We start from the raw sequence: 22,134 nt of genomic DNA, 5'->3' as shown, positions 1-22,134 counted from the left end.
TTTCGCATATCCTGCATGCAACTTGACTATTTGGTGCAGTTAAACAGTGTAAGTGAAAAATAATGTCATCATGTGGAAACTAAGGTGTCATTTAACCCAGAGTGATTTCACTGCACAAATCAATGACAGACATTGCAGTCCCTTGAAGCAGGATGCCGAACCTTTACCAAAATGATCTCTTTCTCGTTTCCCTTTTTTTCCATGTTTGTCTGTGACTCACACACATCTCTGAGCACAACTCTGTGCTGCTGCTCTGCTACAGCAATGCAGTAGAGAAGCCATGATTATTCAGATGTAACATTTGTCCAGGCTTGTATAGCGGCATAGGGCAATCGATACAGTGTCTCAAAAGGGTCTTTGAATGCAGAGAAATAACCTTGTCCTCCATGCCACGGTTAGCTACACCCCCTCTTTAAAGAGAATGCACTCTGTAATTCATCTGCAGCTCTCCACATTGCGGATCATAGTGCTCATGATTTATGGGTGCTATTAGTGCGGTTTCCATTTTCTAAATTGGGGCGCAATCTTGTAAACTTTTGAGGCAACCAAGCAATAAAAATAAATGCACAGTTTTGATTGGGGAATTCCTGGACAGCTGCAGCACTGTCAGCATTAAAGCGCTGGTGCCTTTGGTGTATATTTGGGAACATTAAGTGCACTGCCCTATGCTTAAACTGCAGGACAAGCTGTCAATCTGTCAAACATATCCTCTCTTTTCCACAAGATCTGAATAGCTCTGGTAATGAAGAACATTGTGGAAATTCCTGCTTTATGGGTACAATTAATAGTAATGAAGTTGTGGTGGTAGGCGCACACTGCATGGTAAATATATGTGATTAATGTCCTGTTGAGGACTAACTGAATTAGTTTCACTTCCACCCACAGCCTAAGGTGAGAGCCGGAAGTTTTACTGTAGAAATGATCATTACAACTAGATCTCTGATGCCTCATTGTCTCCTTTGTCTGTACACAGACCGAAAGTAATGTAAGTAACACATGCGTGTCCTGCAGTCACTGAAATAAAATAGCGTGAGGAGTTGTGCACATAACATTATGCATATTTAAGACTCCCAAAAAAACAGCATTCTTTGCTATAGATGCATATCTAAAATAACATTAAGTAAAATGATCACTGAAATAATTTATTGTAACATTTGAATAGATGAAATCTATTTATATCTATATAGAAATAAAGGCATTTATAATAATTATTCATTATCCCTAAATCCTGCATTCTTACTGTGGGTGACACATTAAAGTAAAAACCTACATAAAGAGTATTAGAAAGGTGTTGAGGCACCAAGAGCTTTTTACTGCATAAATCTACTTATAAAGTCTCTAGAACCATTTGTTCAAAAGATATTCCTTTGAATAAGTTGATATGATCACTGTGAAGGCCAAAACACATCATTCACATCATTCACATTCCCATCCATTCCCTTGTCACCCATCTGTATATAGCAATTAAGTCATTATGTATGCCTTATAAGGTCAGGTTAACAGCTAATTGGTAGTTTTAGAAGTAACCTCTTACTGAAAGAAAATTTAATGTAACATTAACCTTTCACATTGTAAAACCTTTGCCTATAAATAATTAATCACACCAAATCATTTCTATCCAACTTAATAAAAATATAGAATTTATCAGAAATCGTTATGTGCAGATATCAAGATTTTCATATCACCTTAATTGCTTAAGCTTTTAACAGAGTTTAAATATCTTTACTATATTGTATTTCAGTAAATACCTACAAACTTGGGCCCTGGGTTGCTGGCAGCATTTTAAACAAAACCTCAGCAGGCATTGCATTCAGCTCAGCACCATTATATGTCACTTCAAGCAAGCTGCGCCTTTGACTTTTGTTGCATTCACTAACAGCTTGGCTTGGATTAAAGCACAACTGAGAGTTTAAAATAGGGTCTATAGCATGAAAAGTAAGATGACTAAATCAGTGCACTCTGTTTTTTTTTTTTTTGTTGTTAATCATTTGCCTATGCAATGAAATACACATGCAATGCTGCCTTCAAAACTGTGCAATATATCTTGGCTATATCTTATTCTGCCTTTCCAATGGGGCTAACAAGATTGTGTGGTAAATACATTATATATATATATATATATATATATATATATATATATATTTATATATATATATATATATATATATATTTTTATATATATATATATATATATATATATATATATATATATATATATATATATATATATATATATATATATATATACAGTGAGGAAAATAAGTATTTGAACACCCTGCTATTTTGCAAGTTCTCTCACTTAGAAATCATGGAGGGGTCTGAAATTTTCATCGTAGGTGCATGTCCACTGTGAGAGACATAATCTAAAAAAAAAAATCCAGAAATCACAATATATGATTTTTTAACAATTTATTTGTATGATAGAGCTGCAAATAAGTATTTGAACACCTGTCTATCAGCTAGAATTCTGACCCTCAAAGACCTGTTAGTCTGCCTTTAAAATGTCCACCTCCACTACATTTATTATCCTAAATTAGATGCACCTGTTTGAGGTCGTTAGCTGCATAAAGACAACTGTCCACCCCATACAATCAGTAAGAATCCAACTACTAACGTGGCCAAGACCAAAGAGCTGTCCAAAGACACTAGAGACAAAATTGTACACCTCCACAAGGCTGGAAAGGGCTACGGGGAAATTGCCAAGCAGCTTGGTGAAAAAAGGTCCACTGTTGGAGCAATCATTAGAAAATGGAAAAAGCTAAACATGACTGTCAATCTCCCTCGGACTGGGGCTCCATGCAAGATCTCACCTCGTGGGGTCTCAATGATCCTAAGGAAGGTGAGAAATCAACCCAGAACTACACGGGAGGAGCTGGTCAATGACCTGAAAAGAGCTGAGACCACCGTTTCCAAGGTTACTGATGGTAATACACTAAGACGTCATGGTTTGAAATCATGCATGGCACGGAAGGTTCCCCTGCTTAAACCAGCATATGTCCAGGCACGTCTTATGTTTGCCAATGACCATTTGGATGATCCAGAGGAGTCATGGGAGAAAGTCATGTGGTCAGATGCGACCAAAATAGAACTTTTGGGTCATAATTTCACTAAACGTGTTTGGAGGAAGAAGAATGATGAGTACCATCCCAGAAACACCATCACTACTGTGAAGCATGGGGGTGGTAGCATCATGCTTTGGGGGTGTTTTTCTGCACATGGGACAGGGCGACTGCACTGTATTAAGGAGAGGATGACCGGGGCCATGTATTGCGAGATTTTGGGGAACAACCTCCTTCCCTCAGTTAGAGCATTGAAGATGGGGCAAGGCTGGGTCTTCCAACATGACAATGACCCGAAGCACACAGCCAGGATAACCAAGGAGTGGCTCTGTAAGAAGCATATCAAGGTTCTGGCATGGCCTAGCCAGTCTCCAGACCTAAACCCAATAGAGAATCTTTGGAGGGAGCTCAAACTCTGTGTTTCTCAGCGACAGGATATAAACCTGACTGATCTAGAGAAGATCTGTGTGGAGGAGTGGGCCAAAATCCCTCCTGCAGTGTGTGCAAACCTGGTGAAAAACTACAGGAAACGTTTGACCTCAAACAAAGGCTACTGTACCAAATATTAACATTGACTTTCTCAGGTGTTCAAATACTTATTTGCAGCTGTATCATACAAATAAATAGTTTAAAAATCATACATTGTGATTTCTGGATTTTTTTTTAGATTATGTCTCTCACAGTGGACATGCACCTACGATGACAATTTCAGACCCCTCCATGATTTCTAAGTGGGAGAACTTGCAAAATAGCAGGGTGTTCAAATACTTATTTTCCTCACTGTATATATATATATATTCGGTGCCTTATTGTATAACTGATTATCGACACATGCTTAATCAGTACTAAAACAAGAACATAACTGCGTTAGATCAGTCAAGCATACAATAATGAACAGAATCGTATGATACTTATGAAGATCTGCCACAAAAACAGTTCGCTTAGTTTCAATTCTGTAGATATATAAGGCTTATTGGAAACTGAATAGAATGCTGTCTGATAAAGATGAAATCAGTTCGACAATGACAGACATGGCTGTTTCCTTTTTGTAATAATTTAAAAGAATCACAGTATAGTCCAGCTAAGGTTTATATTTTGTATAGTAAAGTTTGTGTTTCAAAACTAGCTTTCTCTTTCCAGAACCTCAGTTAATCAGTCTGTTCTGGTTAAAAGTCCACAGTTTCAGCTCATGGTCAACTCAGCGCTCCACATTCATCCTGCGCAGCTTCTCGGGTAGGCTGTCCTCAGGCCGGCCGCCACCCACTGGCAACTGGTTGAGGTTGGGCCCTGTCAGAGAAGTAGGCATTAGAGACAGTCTGTGATGCTCCAGTTCTCCTACTGACAGGATATGTGGCTCTGCTTTCATCTGGTTGTTGGACTCCTCCAATCTGACTGATGAGCGTAAGGGGTCACCTGTGTTAGATGTTTTTTCAGCTGCTTGTGAACTGCTGCCTTTACCAGCTTCATTGCCATTTCTCGAGCTCATACGCTGGAGTTTGCTGGGCAACCTAGAAGCCATTCCTTCAGTATTGGAGGCAAAATCAAGGGAAAAGATGCGCTCTCTGCGGCTTCGTGGATCTCCTGAAGTCGGGGTAAGAGGAGGAGCAGGGGAAGGCAGGCAAGATGATTCCTCCTGTTCCTTAACACTGTAGGGAGGTGTGGGCACCTCGAAAGTGCTGTGGAACTGTGAATAGTCCACTCGGAAAAAACCTTCCTCAAGAGACATAACAGGAAGAAAGCGGTGCCCCCATAACACCTCATCCTCTGTGTAAGATGTCCGAGCCTGGCATGTCATACCTGAAAAAGACAGAGAGAGAGAAAAAGAGAGAGAGTGAAAGAAAGAGAAGTATCAGTTCAGTCAAGTCAACCTCTATTTATAGAGCCCATTAAAAACAGAAACTATTAATAATTAATAATAATAATAATAATAATAATAATAATAATAATAATAATAATAATAACAATAATAATAACAATAAAAGATACCTATTTCAAACTGTACAAAAGCTAAACAATACAAATATCTTTTAAAGAAGATTGCTATAAAGAAGTGGCTATTGAAGAATCGAACCTGACAAGAAGACTCTTCCAGAGTTCCAGAATTTTCCACATAAAATCCAAGTGAAACTATCAGGAATATAATTACATTTATCTCGTATTTCTGATTATAAGATTACAATAAACTGAAAATTAGATCATTATTCTTATTTCAGGGGATTATTACTTATTTCTACGTAATCTTTACCTTCTATTTCTATAAGGTTACATTAAAACTTGTTTTGCTTTTTGCTTTTTTTTAATTATAGAAAATTTGTGTTTAAAATATATTAAAAAATCAAAAATTTTAAACACTTCTTGTAAAAAAATAAACTTACTGGGAAATAAACATTTTTAATTTGCAGTTAAATAATAATTATATATGCTGAACTTCTGAATAATAAAAAAGAAAGCATATGAAAGGCAAACATTTTAAACAGAAGGCAAAATAATGGACAGCCATCATGCATGCAAGATGATTGAGAAGAAAACTGTAAATAAAACTAAGATAGCATGTGTGCCAGGATCCATGGAGAGTAAAATATTGCTGGGACCCTCATTAATGCAGATGCAATGCTATGTAGGGGTCTGAAGCAAGACTGAAATGCATGTAAAATATTACATGTATTTAGATAGGAGTAGAGCTGTGAATTGACAACTCTCTCTAAAATAATGAAAGATTCGATCTTACCAGCATCTTTAATAGATTATATTTGACATTGTATGATTATGTATGATATTAAAAAATGATATATAAAAAAAAAAAATAGTTAAAATCTTGAAACAACTGAATTTGCCTAAGAGCTTATTTATAGATGTCGCAAGGGTACAAGTGTTCAAACTATCTTTAAAAAATGGCACGGAGAAAATATATCAAGCTTGTAAATGGAACACTTCATCTTAAAGTGTACAAATGCTAACTGTGCTAATGAAAGTAGATCAAAAAGAGTCAGGAATCCAGACAGAGAGCCTTTAAGTGGATGATCGAATTGGAAAGCACAATAGCACCTTGATTCCAAGGGTTAAAATCAAAATCGATTGCATTAAACAATACTTTTCGATTTGCATCTTCTGAGATTACTTTACAGAAAAACAAAGCCTTAACTTTCTCTGCTGTTGTTTGACAGTTTGTTTAAGGCACCTTTAAGTTTATACACGCTTGGATATTATCATTTACCACTTGTGCTCCACTTTTTCAATGCTCTTGTCTAAAAGTGTGATGTTTGCTAGTTATGAAACATCTTTAATTCTCCTTGGTCTAAGCAGAGAATCATTATTAAACCTAAAATGACAAGACACTGAAAGTCATCTTGTAAATCAGTGTCCACTTCAGCTGAGACTTAATCTATAAAATTCTAAAAAGAGATCAGTTAGATAAATGAATTAAGTTAATGCTGAGAAATAGTAAGAAGAGGACAAGGACTGACAGACTCCATCCATAAGAACTCTAAATTAGATACAAAGGTACTGTTAGATAACAAAAATCTAATGTGAAAGAAAGAGAGAAAGAAAGAGAGAGAGAGAGAGAGAGAGAAAGAGAGAGAAATAGCAGGCAGTATCAATCCAACATGGAAAAAGATAGCGGTGCACAGACAAGCAGTGAAGCACTGCTTTTACCTTTGAGTGCATCTATATTTATCATGGTTTTCTCTGACCACATAATGGCTTGACATGAATCATTTAGACCCCAATCCATTTTGTTTGTCTAGTGATCTCAGTACTATGCTAACCTGTGGTTTCCACTATCCCTTCAAGGATAACAACAATCTCAAACTGCTCGCTCATGAGCGAGCGCTGTGAGAGGTCGAAGAACGGGCTCTTGGGATTAATCTCGTGGCAGATGGTGAGAGGAGAGACGAGGAAGAGTTGGTCGGCGCCCGTCCCAAACCCAACGTCCAGCTCTCTTTGGTCCAAGGGTAGAAACTCCCCCTCAGGTGTCTGACGAGACTGCAGGAAACAGAATAAAAATGCTGCTCAGGTAATGAACCTTTTCAAAAGTGCTTTTCCCCTGGTATCTGGATGAGTGCCAGACTTGCTTAATGAACACGGATGCCATGTGACTAATTCTGTTTTTTCTTTTGCTCTTTTGACAGTGTTGAATTGCACCAAACAATCACTGAGATTAAAGTATTAATGAAGTCAATGGAGATCTTAATGTGCTGTTTGGGAGTAATACTTTAACTCCAATATAAAGACAAAACAGAGAGTGAAACCCTGTGGGAGCTGAACAGAAACAAAAAAAGCTGATTTTACCCATTAATCTTAAACATCCCATGTAACATACTGAAAATCTATCATTTAGATTTGAGGTCATAAATTAACATAATTAACATCCTGTTTCACCATCTGCTTTTACTGCCAAGTGCTTAAAGCTCAGTGGGGACTTGCTACTGGAATTTCTTTAATTGGACCATTTTCAACTAATTCATGATCAAACAGAGCAACAGAGATAACCCTTTTAAAAATTCTCATTAAACTTTAGAATATGCATGCATGTTTTTTATAATTATTATTATAGTATCATTATAACTATTATAATCATCCTTACTATCATAAGAAGTAGTATTAGCAGTAACCCAGCCATTAGAGTTGCACAAGCCCGGATAAATGGGGAGGGTTGCGTTAGGAAGGGCATCCAGCGTGAATCATGTGCCAAATGGGCCAACATGTGCGAATTAGAATTTCATACCGGATTGGTCGAGACCTGGGTTACCAACGACCAACACAGGTATCATTAGCCAACAGGGTACCGATGGAATTTGTGCTACTGTTGGCCGAAGGAGGAGAAGGAGAGGAGGAAGACGTCTACAGAGACGACAGGGAAAGAGAGTGGGCGGAGAGTGGAGGTTTGGGTTGGTACTTTAAATGTTGGCATTATGACTGGTACAGGGAGAGAGGTAGCTGATATGATGAGAGGAGAAAGGTAGTTATGTTGTGTGTCCAGGTGATTAAGTGGAAAGGGAGTAAGGCCAGGAACATTGGAGGTGGGTTTAAACTGTTCTATCATGGTGTGGATAGAAAGAGAAATAGTGTAGTAAGAGTGAGTGGAGGTGAAGAGAGTTTCTGATAGGGTGATGAAGCTGAAAGTCAAAGGGGTGATGATAAATGTCATCAGTGCTTATGCTCCACAAGTCAGCTGATGAATGAGGAAAAAAAAAGAAAGAGATGGTTGGATGATGTGAAGATGGTGAAGCAGGAAGTGAATAGCATTAGTAAGAAGGAAGTGAGAGCAGCGATTAAAAGAATGAAGAGTGGAAAGTCGATTAGGCCAGATGACATACCAGTAGAAGCATGGAGATGTTCAGGAAAGATGGCAGTGGAGTTTTTAACCAGATTGTTTAACAAAATTTTGGAAGGTGAGAGGATGCCTGAGGAATGGAGAAATAGTTTGCTGGTACCAATTTTTAAGAATAAGGGAGATGTGCAGACCTGCAGTAACTACAGGGGAATTAATTTTATCAGTTACACCAGCGGTCCCCAGCCTTTTTTGTGCCATGGACACCATTAAAGTGTGGCGAATAAATACAAAAAAATTTAATTATACGACCAGCATAAAAACTGGAATTTTCTAAATATAATAATTAATGTGAATCCTCTGTGTTGTTTTTTGTGCATTTTGCTAGCTTGGGGGTTTTAATTTAGCGGTAATGTATTATGTGTTAGCGGCCAGAGCAGCCCCTTTAAGAAGGTAGCGGATGGAGTTAAGACATGTGACCGAGGCATCATGATGTGCATCAAGAGTGAGTCATAGACAGAGGTGGCAGAGAGAATCCGGTAATTTTCCAAAATAAAACATTCAGATAATAAATAAAACGGAAATAATGTAAGTTATGTATTCTTTCTGCGCGGCCCGGTACCAATTGACCGACAGACCGGTGCCGGTCCGCGCCCTGGGGATTGGGGACCACTGATTTACACTATAAAGTTATGGGAAAGAGTAGTGGAAGCCAGGCTGGGGGAAAAGGTGACCATCTGTGAGCAACAGTATGCAGTATGCATTATTTGCTTCGAGAATGTTGATAGAGAAGTACAGAGACGGTCAGAAGGAGTTGCATTGTGTGTTTGTGGATTTAGAGAACGTGTACGACAGGGTGCTGAGAGAGGAGTTGTGGTACTGTATGAGAAAGTCAGGTGTGGCAGAGAAGTATGTGAGGGTGGTGCAGGACATGTAAGGACAGTGTGACAGCAGTGAAGTGTGCAGTAGAAACGACAGACTGGTTCAAGGTGGAGGTTGGATTGCATCACGGATCGGCTCTGAGCCCTTTCCTGTTTGCAGTGATGATGGAGAGGTTGAGAAGAGCCTGGAGAGGTGGAGGAATGCGCTGGAGAGAAGGAGATTGAAAGCCAGTAGGAATAAAACAGGGTACATGTGTGAATGAGAGGGAGGGCAGCGGAGTGGTGCGGGTGCAGGGAGAAGTGGTTTAGGTGGAGGAGTTCAGGTACCTGGGGTCAACAGTGCAAAGTAATAGAGAGTGTGTTAGAGAAGTGAAGAAAAGAGTGCAGGCAGGGTGGAGTGGTTGGAGAAGAGTGGCAGGAGTGATTTTTAATAGAAGGTATCTGCAAGAGTGAAAGGGAAAGTTTATATTACTGTGGTGAGACCTGCGATGTTGTATGGTTTAGAGACAGTGGCATTGAGTGAAAGACAGAAGGTGGAGCTGGAGGTAGCAGAGCTGAAGATGCTGAGATTTGTATTAGAAGTGACAAGGATGAACAGGATTAGAAATTAGTTCATTAGACAGATGGCACATGTAGGATGTTTTGAGGACAACGTACAAAATTGGTAGAAGAAGGTAGAAGGATGGAGCCTCCAGGAAGTAGGAAAAAGGAAGGCCAAAGAGGAGGTTTATGGATGTAGTGAGGAAAGACATGCAGGTAGTTGTTTTAAGAGACAGATGTAGAGTACATAGTAGTATGGAGACGGATGATCTGTTTTGGTTACCCTTAATGGGAGTAGCCGAAAGAAGAAGAAGTAGTAGTAGCAGTATTTATTTATTATTTGTATTTTTATTTATAATTATTTAAATTTAAAATTTGTTCAAAATTTTAAATGAGGGTTTTAAAAAAAATTATTATATTTCACATGTGTAAAAGTGCATTTATTTTTTTATAGGGACAAATGACTCTAACCAGAGGACTCATGAGATAAACTACTCAATTCTGTTTCCAGTATAAAAATAGCGTCTATGGGAGTCATGTGATAAAAGAACGAATGACTCGCACTACAAGAGTCAGGAGATAAACACTGTTGCCTTCATAAGTAAGCTTGACACAATGTACAGAACACTTACAGTACACAAGCTGAAAATTCTGACTGAATAACAATATATAGCTATACACAGCACTAAAGTAGATCTTCTTGCTGGCTGTAAACTTAAGCAGCAACATTTACATGATGTTAGATTAATTTAATCAGGCCTGCTTCGCTGCCTAAAGTGGTATCATTGATCAGTATTTACTTGTACTTTTTCTGTTGAAAACACTCCTATACCAGCATGAGAGTTTATACGATATTGTGTGGTGCAAAAGGACAGACAGTATGAAATGACAGTGATCTGGATTCATTCCACAATGAGTCATCAAAAAAGAGAAAGAAACACTGCAAAATGTGCTCTATGATTATATAAAGTGGATGTACTACATAATTTTCTACAGTTGGATAACTTAATAAAACACCTAATGGCATTTAAAAACTATTTCAGCCAGTCTAAGCATGCAGAGCAGTATCAGTGATGGTGGCCATTAAAAATAAGAGCAAGGTGCTATGAAATGTGAGCTGTAAGTCTGGTGCAATATAGAAAGTGCACACAGGATCTTCAGAGCATTAGAACAGTTCCTTTCTGCAAGCACTTGTTCAGGACGCATTTTCACCGCTCATTTTTGTATTGACCATGTTTATACTCATGACCCACACTCTGTGCCACCTATCACAAAACTTAGCAGGAATTCTTGAAGCTAGAAGTACATGGCAGCAATCAACATACACAGAACTAAATTATTTTCCCAAGTGTTAATACAAGTGCATGATATTTATTTCAGATTCAGTATCGGTATTTGTAATAAAGAATACCAAAACAAATGTTCTCATACTTGTACTCAGTCCAAAAAAACAACAAAAAAACAGTTTTGATGCCTTTCTAGTTCAAATCATTCCAATGTGTAGTCTTTAGAGTTGTGTCTCTGCACATGAGCATAAGGGACTGGCAGGAGAGTGGGACAGAGCTGGCGGCAAGCGCTTGCCGCTCCAGATGGTAAACAGACTGAGATGCACTGGTGGTGGTGTACCCAGACCAAGGGGTGAGACTTTTCACAGGATAGACACAGTAACCCACACATTATCCTCTGTGCTATAGGAGAAACAGCCCCAATACAACCAGACACACTTACTTAAGCAGACATATATGTAATTTATGCTTATACTTTAAAAATTACTTTCAACAGATGACTGAAGCATAAACAAAAAAACATTAAAACCAGATCACAGCGAAATGAGAGGATGGCTGTCGTCAGGTTTAAAAAAAAACATGAAAAATGTTATGTACTGTTGTCATACAGCTACTAATCAAAGCTACGTCTGCATAAAATTGGTGTCCTTGCTGAAATACTTTTCTTTTTTCCTGGAACACTTGAATAAAAGAAAGTGAAGGCTCATTTCACATAAAAGAAAAGTGGTAAATCAGAAGTTTACCTGCCTTCAAGGTTCTTGGTAAGCTTTTAGGAAGCAAAGCAAATTGATTGAGGGGTAACAGCAATACTAATATACACTGTGTGAAATCCCTCTCAGGTAATATTTAATAATTTGCTAGAGAAGAGCCTGATCTCAGGTTGACCTGTCTGTCAAGAGCTTTTGTAGTTAGTCACGCCCAAAGCGATTTCCATAGTGAAACACCTCACTCTGTTATCAAAGAACCAAGGATTACATTAAGTAACCCATTGTTTTTTTTCTAACTTCGCTTGGTGTTTCACTATGGGAGATATAGACCACTCCCGGATTGCACGTGATCCCACTATACCAAATTACATGGGCTCTACCTTCTGGCTCCTAGCATTGCATGTGCTAAGGATGACTCAGACACATTCAGTCCATAAAATTGCACAAAGATGTGTGGTGTAGCCCAACCAGCTGCCGCACAAATTTCCTAAACAGAAACTCCCTTAAGTAGGACCCATGATGTCACCATCCCCCGTAGTAGAGTGGGCCTTTAGACCCTCAGGCGCCTGAGAACCTCTGCATTCAAAGGCTAGAGATTTAGCCTCAACAATTCAGTGGGACAGCCGCTGTCTTGACAACGGCTTCCCCTTGTGAGGAGCAGCCCAAGACACAAACAGCTGGTCATTCTTCCTGAAGCCTGCTGTTCTCTTGACATATGTATAGAGCCCGCACCGGGCACAAGGAATTCAACCTCTTCTCCTCCTGAGAAGAGAATGGAGGAGGGTGGAAACGCCGAAAGCTCTGCAATAAGACATCTATAAGAAGAATCCATTACTTTAGGTACAAACGCCGGGTTAGGGCAAAAGGAAACTTTTGAGAGCCCTAGGGCAAACTGTATACAGGAAGCACTGACAGACAGGGCTTGCAGCTCGCTCACACACTTAGCTGTCACCAGAGCCACAAGCAGCGCCGTCTTATGATAGAGAAATTTCAACCCTATGCCATTTGATGGCTCAAAAGGGACTCCAAGACCATAGACAGATCCCACAGTGGAACCATCTGCCTAGACACCGGCCTCTTACGGCGTGCTACTTTCATAAAACGACTTATTAAAGGGTGCCGACCTGCAGGTTCGTTGCCAAACCCGACATGACATGCAGAACTAGACGCTAGATATAATTTTTCGAAGTAGAGAAAGCTTTTCCTTTGTCCAGCAAATGCTGGAGAAAACATAATATGTCTCCCACTGAACACTGGAACAAGACAATGTGACTATCTGCATAGCTGAGCTGCATCTCTGATCGCTCGCGCTCTCGATGAGGAACATATCAGATAATCGTTTATATAAGACAAAATCACATCACGTGGTTCCTTAACGGTAAAATACATATTTGCTGAAAGTTCTCGGAGCTAGAGACATTCCGAACGGAATAGTTTGAAACTCGTAGGCAGTGCCTCTGTGTGCAAACCTCAGATATTTTCTGTGAGACGGGTTAACGTCTATGTGAACATATGCGTCCGATAAATCAATCATTACAAACCAATCGTTTCGATGGATTGACTGACAAAGCACTTTGTGTGTCAAAATTTTGAATGAGTATTTCCTTAGGTGCTTGTTTAACACACGTAGATCTAAGATCAGATTAAGAGATGTGCTCCCCCTCCTCGGGATCACAAAGTACTGGGAGCAAGAGCCCTGACAGCTTTCCTCTTGATCGCCCTTTTGCTCAAAAAAGAGTCGATCTTGGCTGTTAGGCCACCGAGACTAACACCCTGTTGAACCTGGGTGGATTCATGGCGGGTTGAAGCCTGTACCCCCGTGAAATCGTGCATAACACCCACGGTTGAGCAGCACATGCGCACCAGTTGAGAAGGCTCGCAAAAAGAGGACCCAGAACCGGGCTGTGTTCCCTCCTCATTCTCTTTGCAGGTGGAGAGAGAAATATAGGGGAACATTAGCGTGTCAGGCTGTACGCTTTTTTTTTTAACCTCAGGGTGGGGCGGACAGTTTCTAGACGCCGCAAACGGATGCTTCCCCCATGGTCCCGAGCCGCCTAATCTCGGACACTGGCCAGCATGCTGCTTGCTGAGAGCTGGTCTCGCACTCCTCGCACCAACTGGTCTCCCTCCTGCAGCTGCGGCAGACCTGTCGCGCTGGCTAAGAGGGTGGTTTCGGTGATAGCTTGTGAGGTAAACAGAGGTTGAAAGCTTCAACCTCTTGTTACCTGAGAGTGCTGGTTTCTCTCATTTTTTCCAGAGCTGGGTCACTCACCACACAAATCTTGTCCCAGAGTGCCGGGTTGGGCACTCCCCTGTAGAGCTGTCGCCCTATCTCCTCCAAAATCTCTGCCTGGTATGCGTACAGTAAAGTCACAGTGTTCAGCAAGCACACTGACTGCGCTGCATATTTGTACATCCTCTGATGGATAGACGCCGTCAGTCTTTCCGTTTTGATTCGCAGCGAAATTTGTGAGGAGGCGGAAATAGAGCACCGATTTGGATGGAGGTGTTGGCCACCAAAGACCCCGCTGGGGTTCCGGCCAACCCCAGCTCTCCCATCCGTCATGTATGGTAAAATGTGTGTGTTCAACTGCCCTGTGACATAGCATGTCTGATTTTATGTGTCTTGGAGGAAGCACCTGCCAGCACTCACCCTTCAAACCATATCTTAATGGACCTTGTTTTGTGCACAGGGGCACAGTCATACTGAAACAGGTTTGGGCCTCTTAGTTTCAGAAAAAGAAAGACACTTATACATTCTACAAAGACATTCCATTCAAATGTGTCTACAACTATGGCAACGGTTTTAGAAAGAACTAAATACAAGTGTGATGGTCAAGTGGCAACGAATGTTTGACTAAATAGTGCACATGCCCAACACCACCTGCCCAAATATTGACGTCTCACAATGCTGGAGTAACAGCATGAAATTTTGGATTGGATTTGACATTTAGGTTTGTGTCTCAGATAAAAACACATAGATATGGCACACAACAGAAAGTGTTTATATGTGGGCTTGGTTTGATTGACTGGTAGAAAACAGGTCTGTGAGTGGAAATCATGTGGTAGTCTTAGCATAGAACACAATTATCCATGTCTGTTATTTCTGTCAAATCAATAATTTAATTTCTCAAAACATCATTGATTCAGTAATTGTCAGTTAATTAAAAAAAAACATCACCTGTGACATGATACAGCATCTTGTTATATTAAACAGGACTAAACACTCAAAATGACTATAACATATAAACAATCCATCCAATCCTAGATTTCACCTGTTCATTCATTCTTTGCTAGTAGCAAAATTTTCCATTTACTGCCAAGAAATCTTATTTTGGTCAGACGTGTCCATGTTGTAGCACTGTTTTGGCTGTATAGATGGGGGCTGGATCATTTATTCTTTATATATTTGTAGGATAGCTGCTTATGTGGAGCACATTGAGTGGTGAACTAGCATTTGCTAAAGAAATAACAGAGAACAGAGATGTCTCTCAAGTCAACATGCTATAGTATGTAGAATGCATTGGGGAACGGATCAAAGTGTTTGTATTGATAAAAGTGAATTTCTTGTAATGCTTTGTGGTCTTGAAGCCACCATTTGCTACCAAATGACTCCACATTTATCTCTGTTTGAATTTAAAAAGCTGTTTGTGTGTGTGTGTGTGTGTGTGTGTGTGTGTGTGTGTGTGTGTGTGTGTGTGTGTGTTTGTGTGTGCGCGTGCGTGCATGTGTGTGTAAAAGCGCCACTGATCATTTCTCAAATTCCATATTTCTGTACCTGCTGTAACTAAGAAAAAAACATAGTGAGTGGCAGTTTTGTGGATGGAAAAACAACTTCTTGTGGAGAGAGGTCAAAAATAAATGGACAGATTGGTTCAAACTGACAGAACGGCTACTGTAACTCAAATAAACACTGTACAATTGCGTTGAGCAGAAAGGTTTTCCAATGCACATCTCAAACCTTGAGGGGGATGGGCTACTGCATCAGAAGACCATATTGGATTTCATTTCTGTCAGCCAAGAAGTCAAAATTGGACAGCTGAAGACAGGAAATATATAGCATGATCTGATGAATCTCGATATCTGGGACATACAGATTGTAAGGACAGATTTTGACATTTACAGATTGAATCCATAGACCCAACCTGCCCTGTGTCAACAGTCCAGGCTGTTGGAGTTTGTGTAATAGTGTTGTGAAGTTGTTCATGGCACACTTTGGGGCTGTTAATACCAATCAATCGTAACATGAATACCACAATGTAGTTTTATTGTTGCTCACTAGGTGCATCCCTTCATGGGCACAATTTACTCATCGACTAATGACTACTTCTAACATGAAAATGCACCATGACACAAAAAAAATCAAGAAAAATCAAGCTGGTTTCATGAACATGACAATAAATTCAGTGCTCTTCAGTCACCTTCCCAGTCACTGTGGGATGTGGTAGAACAGGAGATTCAGAAGGTGAAATGCACCTGGAAAATCTGCAGGGATAGCAGCTTGATGCAGTCATGTTGAAGAATGTTTTCAATATTTTGTGCAATCCATTAAGAATTGATAGCAAATGGAAGCTCTACCCAGTACTAGTAGTGTTCCTAACAGTGCTCTGTTAATGAGCTTTATAACATTTCTCTATTGCTACCGTTTTATGATTTCCTTAATGGCTAAATAATACATTTCTTCAATGGTTTGGTTCTGCACATCTGCTATTAAAACAAGGTTTATTACCAACAGAATGCGAGTTATAGTTTTAAATGGTGTGACTATTAATTATTTGTAATAATCTCTTTCAAAGTGGGGCTGTATCATTTTTCAACTCTGACTCTGCTATTAATAAAATGGTCAGTTCATATTAATGAAATTTCTTGGGTTCACTTTAACTGAAGGGAAACCTCTGACAGCTGTTGCAGTGGAAGATTGGTTTGGAAAAATGTCATGATGCAGTATCTTGTGGGTGAGCTTATTCAATCACCTAGTCAGAGAGTTCCAGCCCAGCTAGTCAATAAGTTTTCATCTAACTTAAGTGTTTTGAGTGTTTAAATCATTATGGTGGGAAGCTATTGTGCTATTAACTGCCACAGCAGCACATGACAGCTGCTGTAAAGAAAAATCTACAATAAGTTACAAACAATAGAAAACTACTGTTTTAAAATTAATGTAAGAAAACAGTATTCTGGGCAGAATTTTGGCAGTGCGTATTACAGTATTATCGGATTTCATAGTGTTGATTGGTTGGGTTCCTTTAAAAGTTCCTTTTCCAATCAAAGTGCATTTTCTTTTGATTGAATTTTGTGAGAGAAAAAAACAGCACACTTCCAGGTGGGACACTGTTATATGAACTGATATTAAAATAATAATCTAATATAAGATGGTATTGTCTTCTTCTTGCAAAAACTGTTCTATTTAGTACATTTAGTACATCTTTTTTTTTTTGTGACATTATAAAAGAAATCAAGTTGTAAGCTAATGCTAATTTTGCTAACACAAACCATTTATCACCTTATGGCATTTGTGTCTTCAACACTTAAAAAAATATATATATATAAAATAATACAACAAAATATTTTGACAATTATTGTTAAAAAAATACACAGATATTTTGTTCAGTTGTGAAGATATAAGCATCTGGAATATTTAATTAATTTAATTTTGTATAATTGTTCAAGATATTTGCATAAATTAAATATACAAACACTGAAAACAAGCATTTGAACGTAATATAGCCACAGTAAATCACATGTAAAAAAACAGACTGTTAACTGTTGTAGTAGACAAATGCTTTAGAGAGAATGGACCAGAAAAACGCAGCAAGCTAACAGGCTTAATTAAAAAAATATGCACTGTTGTACAAATGCATAAGCATTCGCTGAAAACCACAACCATGACTAAATATATATAATTTACTGCTTCTGTTATTTGCTGCTTTTAGATTTAGTGTTTGTTCATAACGTTTTAATTTAATCCATCACTATGTTACGACTGAACAAATACAGTGCGACTGTCCGGAAGTTAGCAAACAAACAGTTTACACAATAGCACTTCATTAAACTAAACCATTTTCACAAAATGAGGATTACACCGTTTTTGCTTACTGTGCTGATGTTTCTCCTTCATCCATGACACCAGTGTGTGTTCTTTTTAATGTGCTCATGCATCACTGTGGTACTTCAATGCCACACAATCTCCGCTTTGCATAACTTGCAAGTTCTTTGTTGCGTTTAATAAAAAAATGCTCCCATGCCTTAGATGACTTAGGACACACACTTTTTTCCTGCTGCCGGTTGACCTGTACTCTGCGCTATTTCGCAAGTGGGTGTGTTATCTTTTGGTCACGCTAACCCGTAACTCAAGCAGCCCAACTAATCGATAACGACATTCGTTGACAACTAATTAACGATTTTATCGATTAGTTGTTTCAGCCCTACTGTACATAGACTTCAGTTTTCAATTTTTCAATTGCTCAAAAGAATAGTTACAGATAGCACATCATTACTTTATTGTTTATTTGGATCAACACCATTAGGACAACCTTTTATTAAAATACCATTGTTTAAAGTCTGTCTGGTGATTCGTATGATGTGTCCTTCAAAGCAGTTTAATAGTAAATTAGCCAGACTAAAACAATGGAGAAATTATGAACAAAACTATAAACATATGCACAAGTCCTACAAAACAGATTGTCAGAATCGGAAAGTATAACATTAAACAAAAACTATGGCTCTGTGACATCATCTGCAATGCTACACAGCATTGTGCCCTTGACTTTTCCTATTTTTTAAACTGGCTCTATACAATGTAATGGCTCCTACAAAACTCAAATCATTCTAATGTGGCGAAGGCACTTCCTACTTTTCAGTTAAATTAATTAAGTTCAGTCGTGCGTTACACACTTGGCTCCTTTGTTTCTGTCATTGGAACAAGTCAACACATTAAGAGCGGATAGAAAACTCTACTATGATAGTCAGAGTGTAAATCTCAGAGGTAAGGCCAGAGTGCTTACGCTGCACAACAATCTGGTGCAATGATGTGCTGCTACTGCTGCGGATGCTCGGACCTCTAATCTATTGTTCTAGGGTTGATTATAGCAGAGAGAGGGAGAGAGAGAGAGAGAGAGAGAGAGAGAGAGAGAGAGAGAGAGAGAGAGAGAGAAGAGAAGAAGCACCTAAAGTTAGCCATCAATCCACTCAATTTCTCTGCAATGCACCTGCTCTCATCTGCTGCTGTCAGCAATGGCCTGTCAATCACTTTCTACTTTCCCGAGGCCTCAGAGTACACCCTCCAACCCCAAACCACCCCCTCCACACACACACACACACACACACACACACACACACACACACACACACACACACACACCTGTTTTGAACATTATCCTCCCGCTGATCTGTCCTTCAATCCTGCACTTGTCTTTTTTTTTTCATTGCATCCTCTATATCTATTTTACTAATCCCTTCATCCCTTGTCCCTCTATCAATTATTCTTCCCCACTACAAAAACGATTAAAAAGTCATGGCAGGACATACAACAGAGAACCTCCTCACTTACACTGGCCATGAGTCTGTATTTTATTTAGGTAATGGTATGTGTCCACACTTCAGCTCTGTCTAATGAAAAATTAATCTGACAGCATGGCAGAACGACAGCCGCAGGCACGGATAGATCGGCCCGGCAATTATTCGAACTGCATGTATATATTACATGCATTTATTTGAACTGCTTCTCAATATTAAATGCCGTGACCTGTCTGTTAGTAGAGTGTTTATTATTGTTGCATTGATTGATTACACTGAGCTTAAGTAACCTTGAGATGTAGTTCTGATGAGTGCTTGATGTAGCCTCTTTACTCCCAGTCCTTTAGGCTACATTTCAAAGGTATAATGACCCACTCCCTCAGCTTTAAAAAGTACAGGACTCTGGTATTTTCTGACAGCTCACCAAGAACAGAGAAAATCACCATTGTGGCTGACATATACTGTATGGGCTCTGCAGTAACGTTTTATAGGGTGAAAAGGGTGCTTAGAATGTCAGTACCTTGGCTCTATCTCTGTGCTTAAACTAATGTATGTATCGACTGCAGCATAAAAGTGATTATCTGATCAGTTTACTTTCTTTTTAAAGCTTATGTGATTAGTATAATCCAATTGGGCTGTGATCATTTATACCTTTAGAAGTCGACATGAGCTCTTCTTCTCGACAAAGATCAATAAAGGGGAAAAATAGTCCCAACCTTCCTGCTCATCTATTTATTGTCATGTGTTAAATAAATATTTTCACACTAGCGATTTTAGTGAAATCATGTGGCTGAGAAAGGTGAGCAACACGATTTCAAAAAGTAGTGTTTAAAGTTTTATTGCTCCATTTTGCACGTGTGATGAAATAACATTACTTTTACACCGCTGGTTTGAATATGTGGGAAATTCACACTTGGTGTGTATCCTCCATGACTGTACTATACCAGCATTTACATGGGAAATACTAGAAGTGCTCAAAAATACCATGTTTTTTATATACTGACTAATCTATAATTTGGATTTATAATATCTGGAACTGAGCTCAGACACAATATATGGTGCCCTCGTTAAAATGTAATAAATAACTGCAATATGATTATATTAAGATATGCTAGTCTATACAATTAGTGTTTGTTTAATGAAGACATATTATAAGACATGATCTGTTCTTTGTATCTATTGCATCAATACACTGCTGTTGCTTGGGTCCCCAAACCCAAAAATGAATAAAAAAAACCATTGTTTTGTGTCTTGGTAGAGTTCAAACAATGTGGAGTGTTAACCACAGTTACAGCAGCTCTCCTCAGTGGTTCATGCCACAGTTATTAAGAATGTGTCAGGGTGCAGGTTAACATGAGAGAACAATATGTGACACCAAGTGCATACCTTTAAGGGCGTTTTAATTTTTCAGCAAGCAACTTTTTTGCTTTACTTTCATGGTCTTTTACGCATCAGGTGTGACAGGTATTATTACTTTCTCATCATCTTTGGATAGGAATTGTTACTTTTACATCATGGTGTAAGAGGAATTATTGCTCTATTACTATCATATCATCTTAAAATAATGTAATAATCGCAGAAAAGCCACCATGTTTTAATCAACACTCAGTGAACATGTAAACTAAATTAAATCTAAAGATCAGATGGATGCATGTGAACAATTTAGTGGGTGATTTTGTCTGTAATTGAAATCCTAAAGAATGGATTACAGCAGGTATTTTTAGATAGTGACAGGTTAGGGAAGGAAAAGAACATGCGTCTGGGGACCGCGTTACCTTGATGAGCTTGCACCTGATCTGAGCCGACACCATGTGGCTGTTCCTGAGGTTCCCCACGCGGAACATGAGGCAGAGTTTTCCGTCCCGCTGCGAGATCACGGCGTCCTGGCTGAACATGAGCGTCTCGGCGCGCTTCTTAGGCTGCGACATCTTGATGAACATGCAGCCGATGAGGAAGGCGTCCACGATGGAACCGAGCAGAGACTGGAACAGGAACAGGATGATGCCCTCGGGGCACTTCTCCGTGATGTAGCGATACCCGTAGCCGATCGTGGCCTCGGTCTCGATGAAGAAGAGGAAGGCGGAGGGGAAGTTGTACACGTTGGCCACGCACGGCGTGTAGTCGGGGTCGTGGCCACGGCCGAGGTCTCCACGTGCGTACGCGATCAGCCACCACATGAAAGCCATGACGAGCCACGCCACCGTGTAGGTGAGCAGGAAGATAAGCAGGTTCCAGCGCCACTTCAGGTCCACCAGCGTGGTGAACAGGTCCGAGAGGTAGCGGCTCGTCTCGCCACCCAGGTTCCCGTGCTGCACGTTGCAGCGTCCGTTCTTCTCCACGAAGCGCTGCCTTTTGCGCTTGGCCGGCGCGGAGAAAGACGCAGCTCGAGTTGTGTTCACAACCTGGTATTCCTCACCGAATTTCCTTCTGATGGCCGACATGGTGCTTTTAATGATGTTTCTGTGGAGTACAGCTGAAGTTTACCTGTAAAGCTACTTGCGCATTACGCACCTCTCTCAATGCTGCTGGTTCATTCCGAGCTGCAATTCAGACTTTGTTTTTTCAATCCTAAGCCTTTATGAACAAATGCTGAATTAGCTGCACATTTGGGCTCCTGTCCACAACTTTACACTGAATCATCTTCTTGAACAAAGCGCCCCTTGCTTACTTTCTTTTATTATTAATATTATTATTATTATTATTATTATTACTTCATGTACTTTCCATTATTATTGCATCTCTTCCCTGACTCGGTTCCAGTGCGCTGCGGTGTGTCATTTGCGCACCTCCATTGCGCTGCCGTACTACACACACTGACCCGCTACACACACAAACACACACTGCGGCGATCGGTGACGGCGTGCCCGTGGTTCGAGC

At 39.7% G+C, this 22,134-nt stretch overlaps 1 protein-coding gene across 2 annotated transcripts; it reads right to left on the bottom strand.

Moving 5' to 3' along the window:
• Positions 1-3,861: 3,861 nt before the first annotated feature.
• Positions 3,862-22,134, bottom strand: kcnj19b (potassium inwardly rectifying channel subfamily J member 19b; the record flags this gene model as incomplete). 2 transcript variants are annotated; one of them, XM_083555728.1, is made up of 3 exons in its annotated part: positions 21,033-22,134; positions 6,827-7,043; positions 3,862-4,856 (listed from the first exon to the last, which is right to left on the bottom strand). In XM_083555728.1, the coding sequence occupies exons 1-3, from the start codon at positions 21,696-21,698 to the stop codon at positions 4,258-4,260; spliced, it is 1,482 nt and encodes a 493-aa protein (XP_083411854.1). In that variant the 5' UTR covers positions 21,699-22,134. The 2 variants fall into 2 exon arrangements, with proteins under 2 accessions (XP_083411854.1, XP_083411855.1); XM_083555729.1 differs by lacking the exon at positions 3,862-4,856 and having other exon boundaries at positions 6,822-7,043.

This window comes from Silurus aristotelis (assembly GCF_946808225.1).
Source record: "Silurus aristotelis genome assembly, chromosome: 12".
NCBI lineage: Eukaryota > Metazoa > Chordata > Actinopteri > Siluriformes > Siluridae > Silurus > Silurus aristotelis.
Note: the sequence above shows the minus strand (reverse complement) of the source record. Positions and strands in the feature narration are given on the sequence as shown.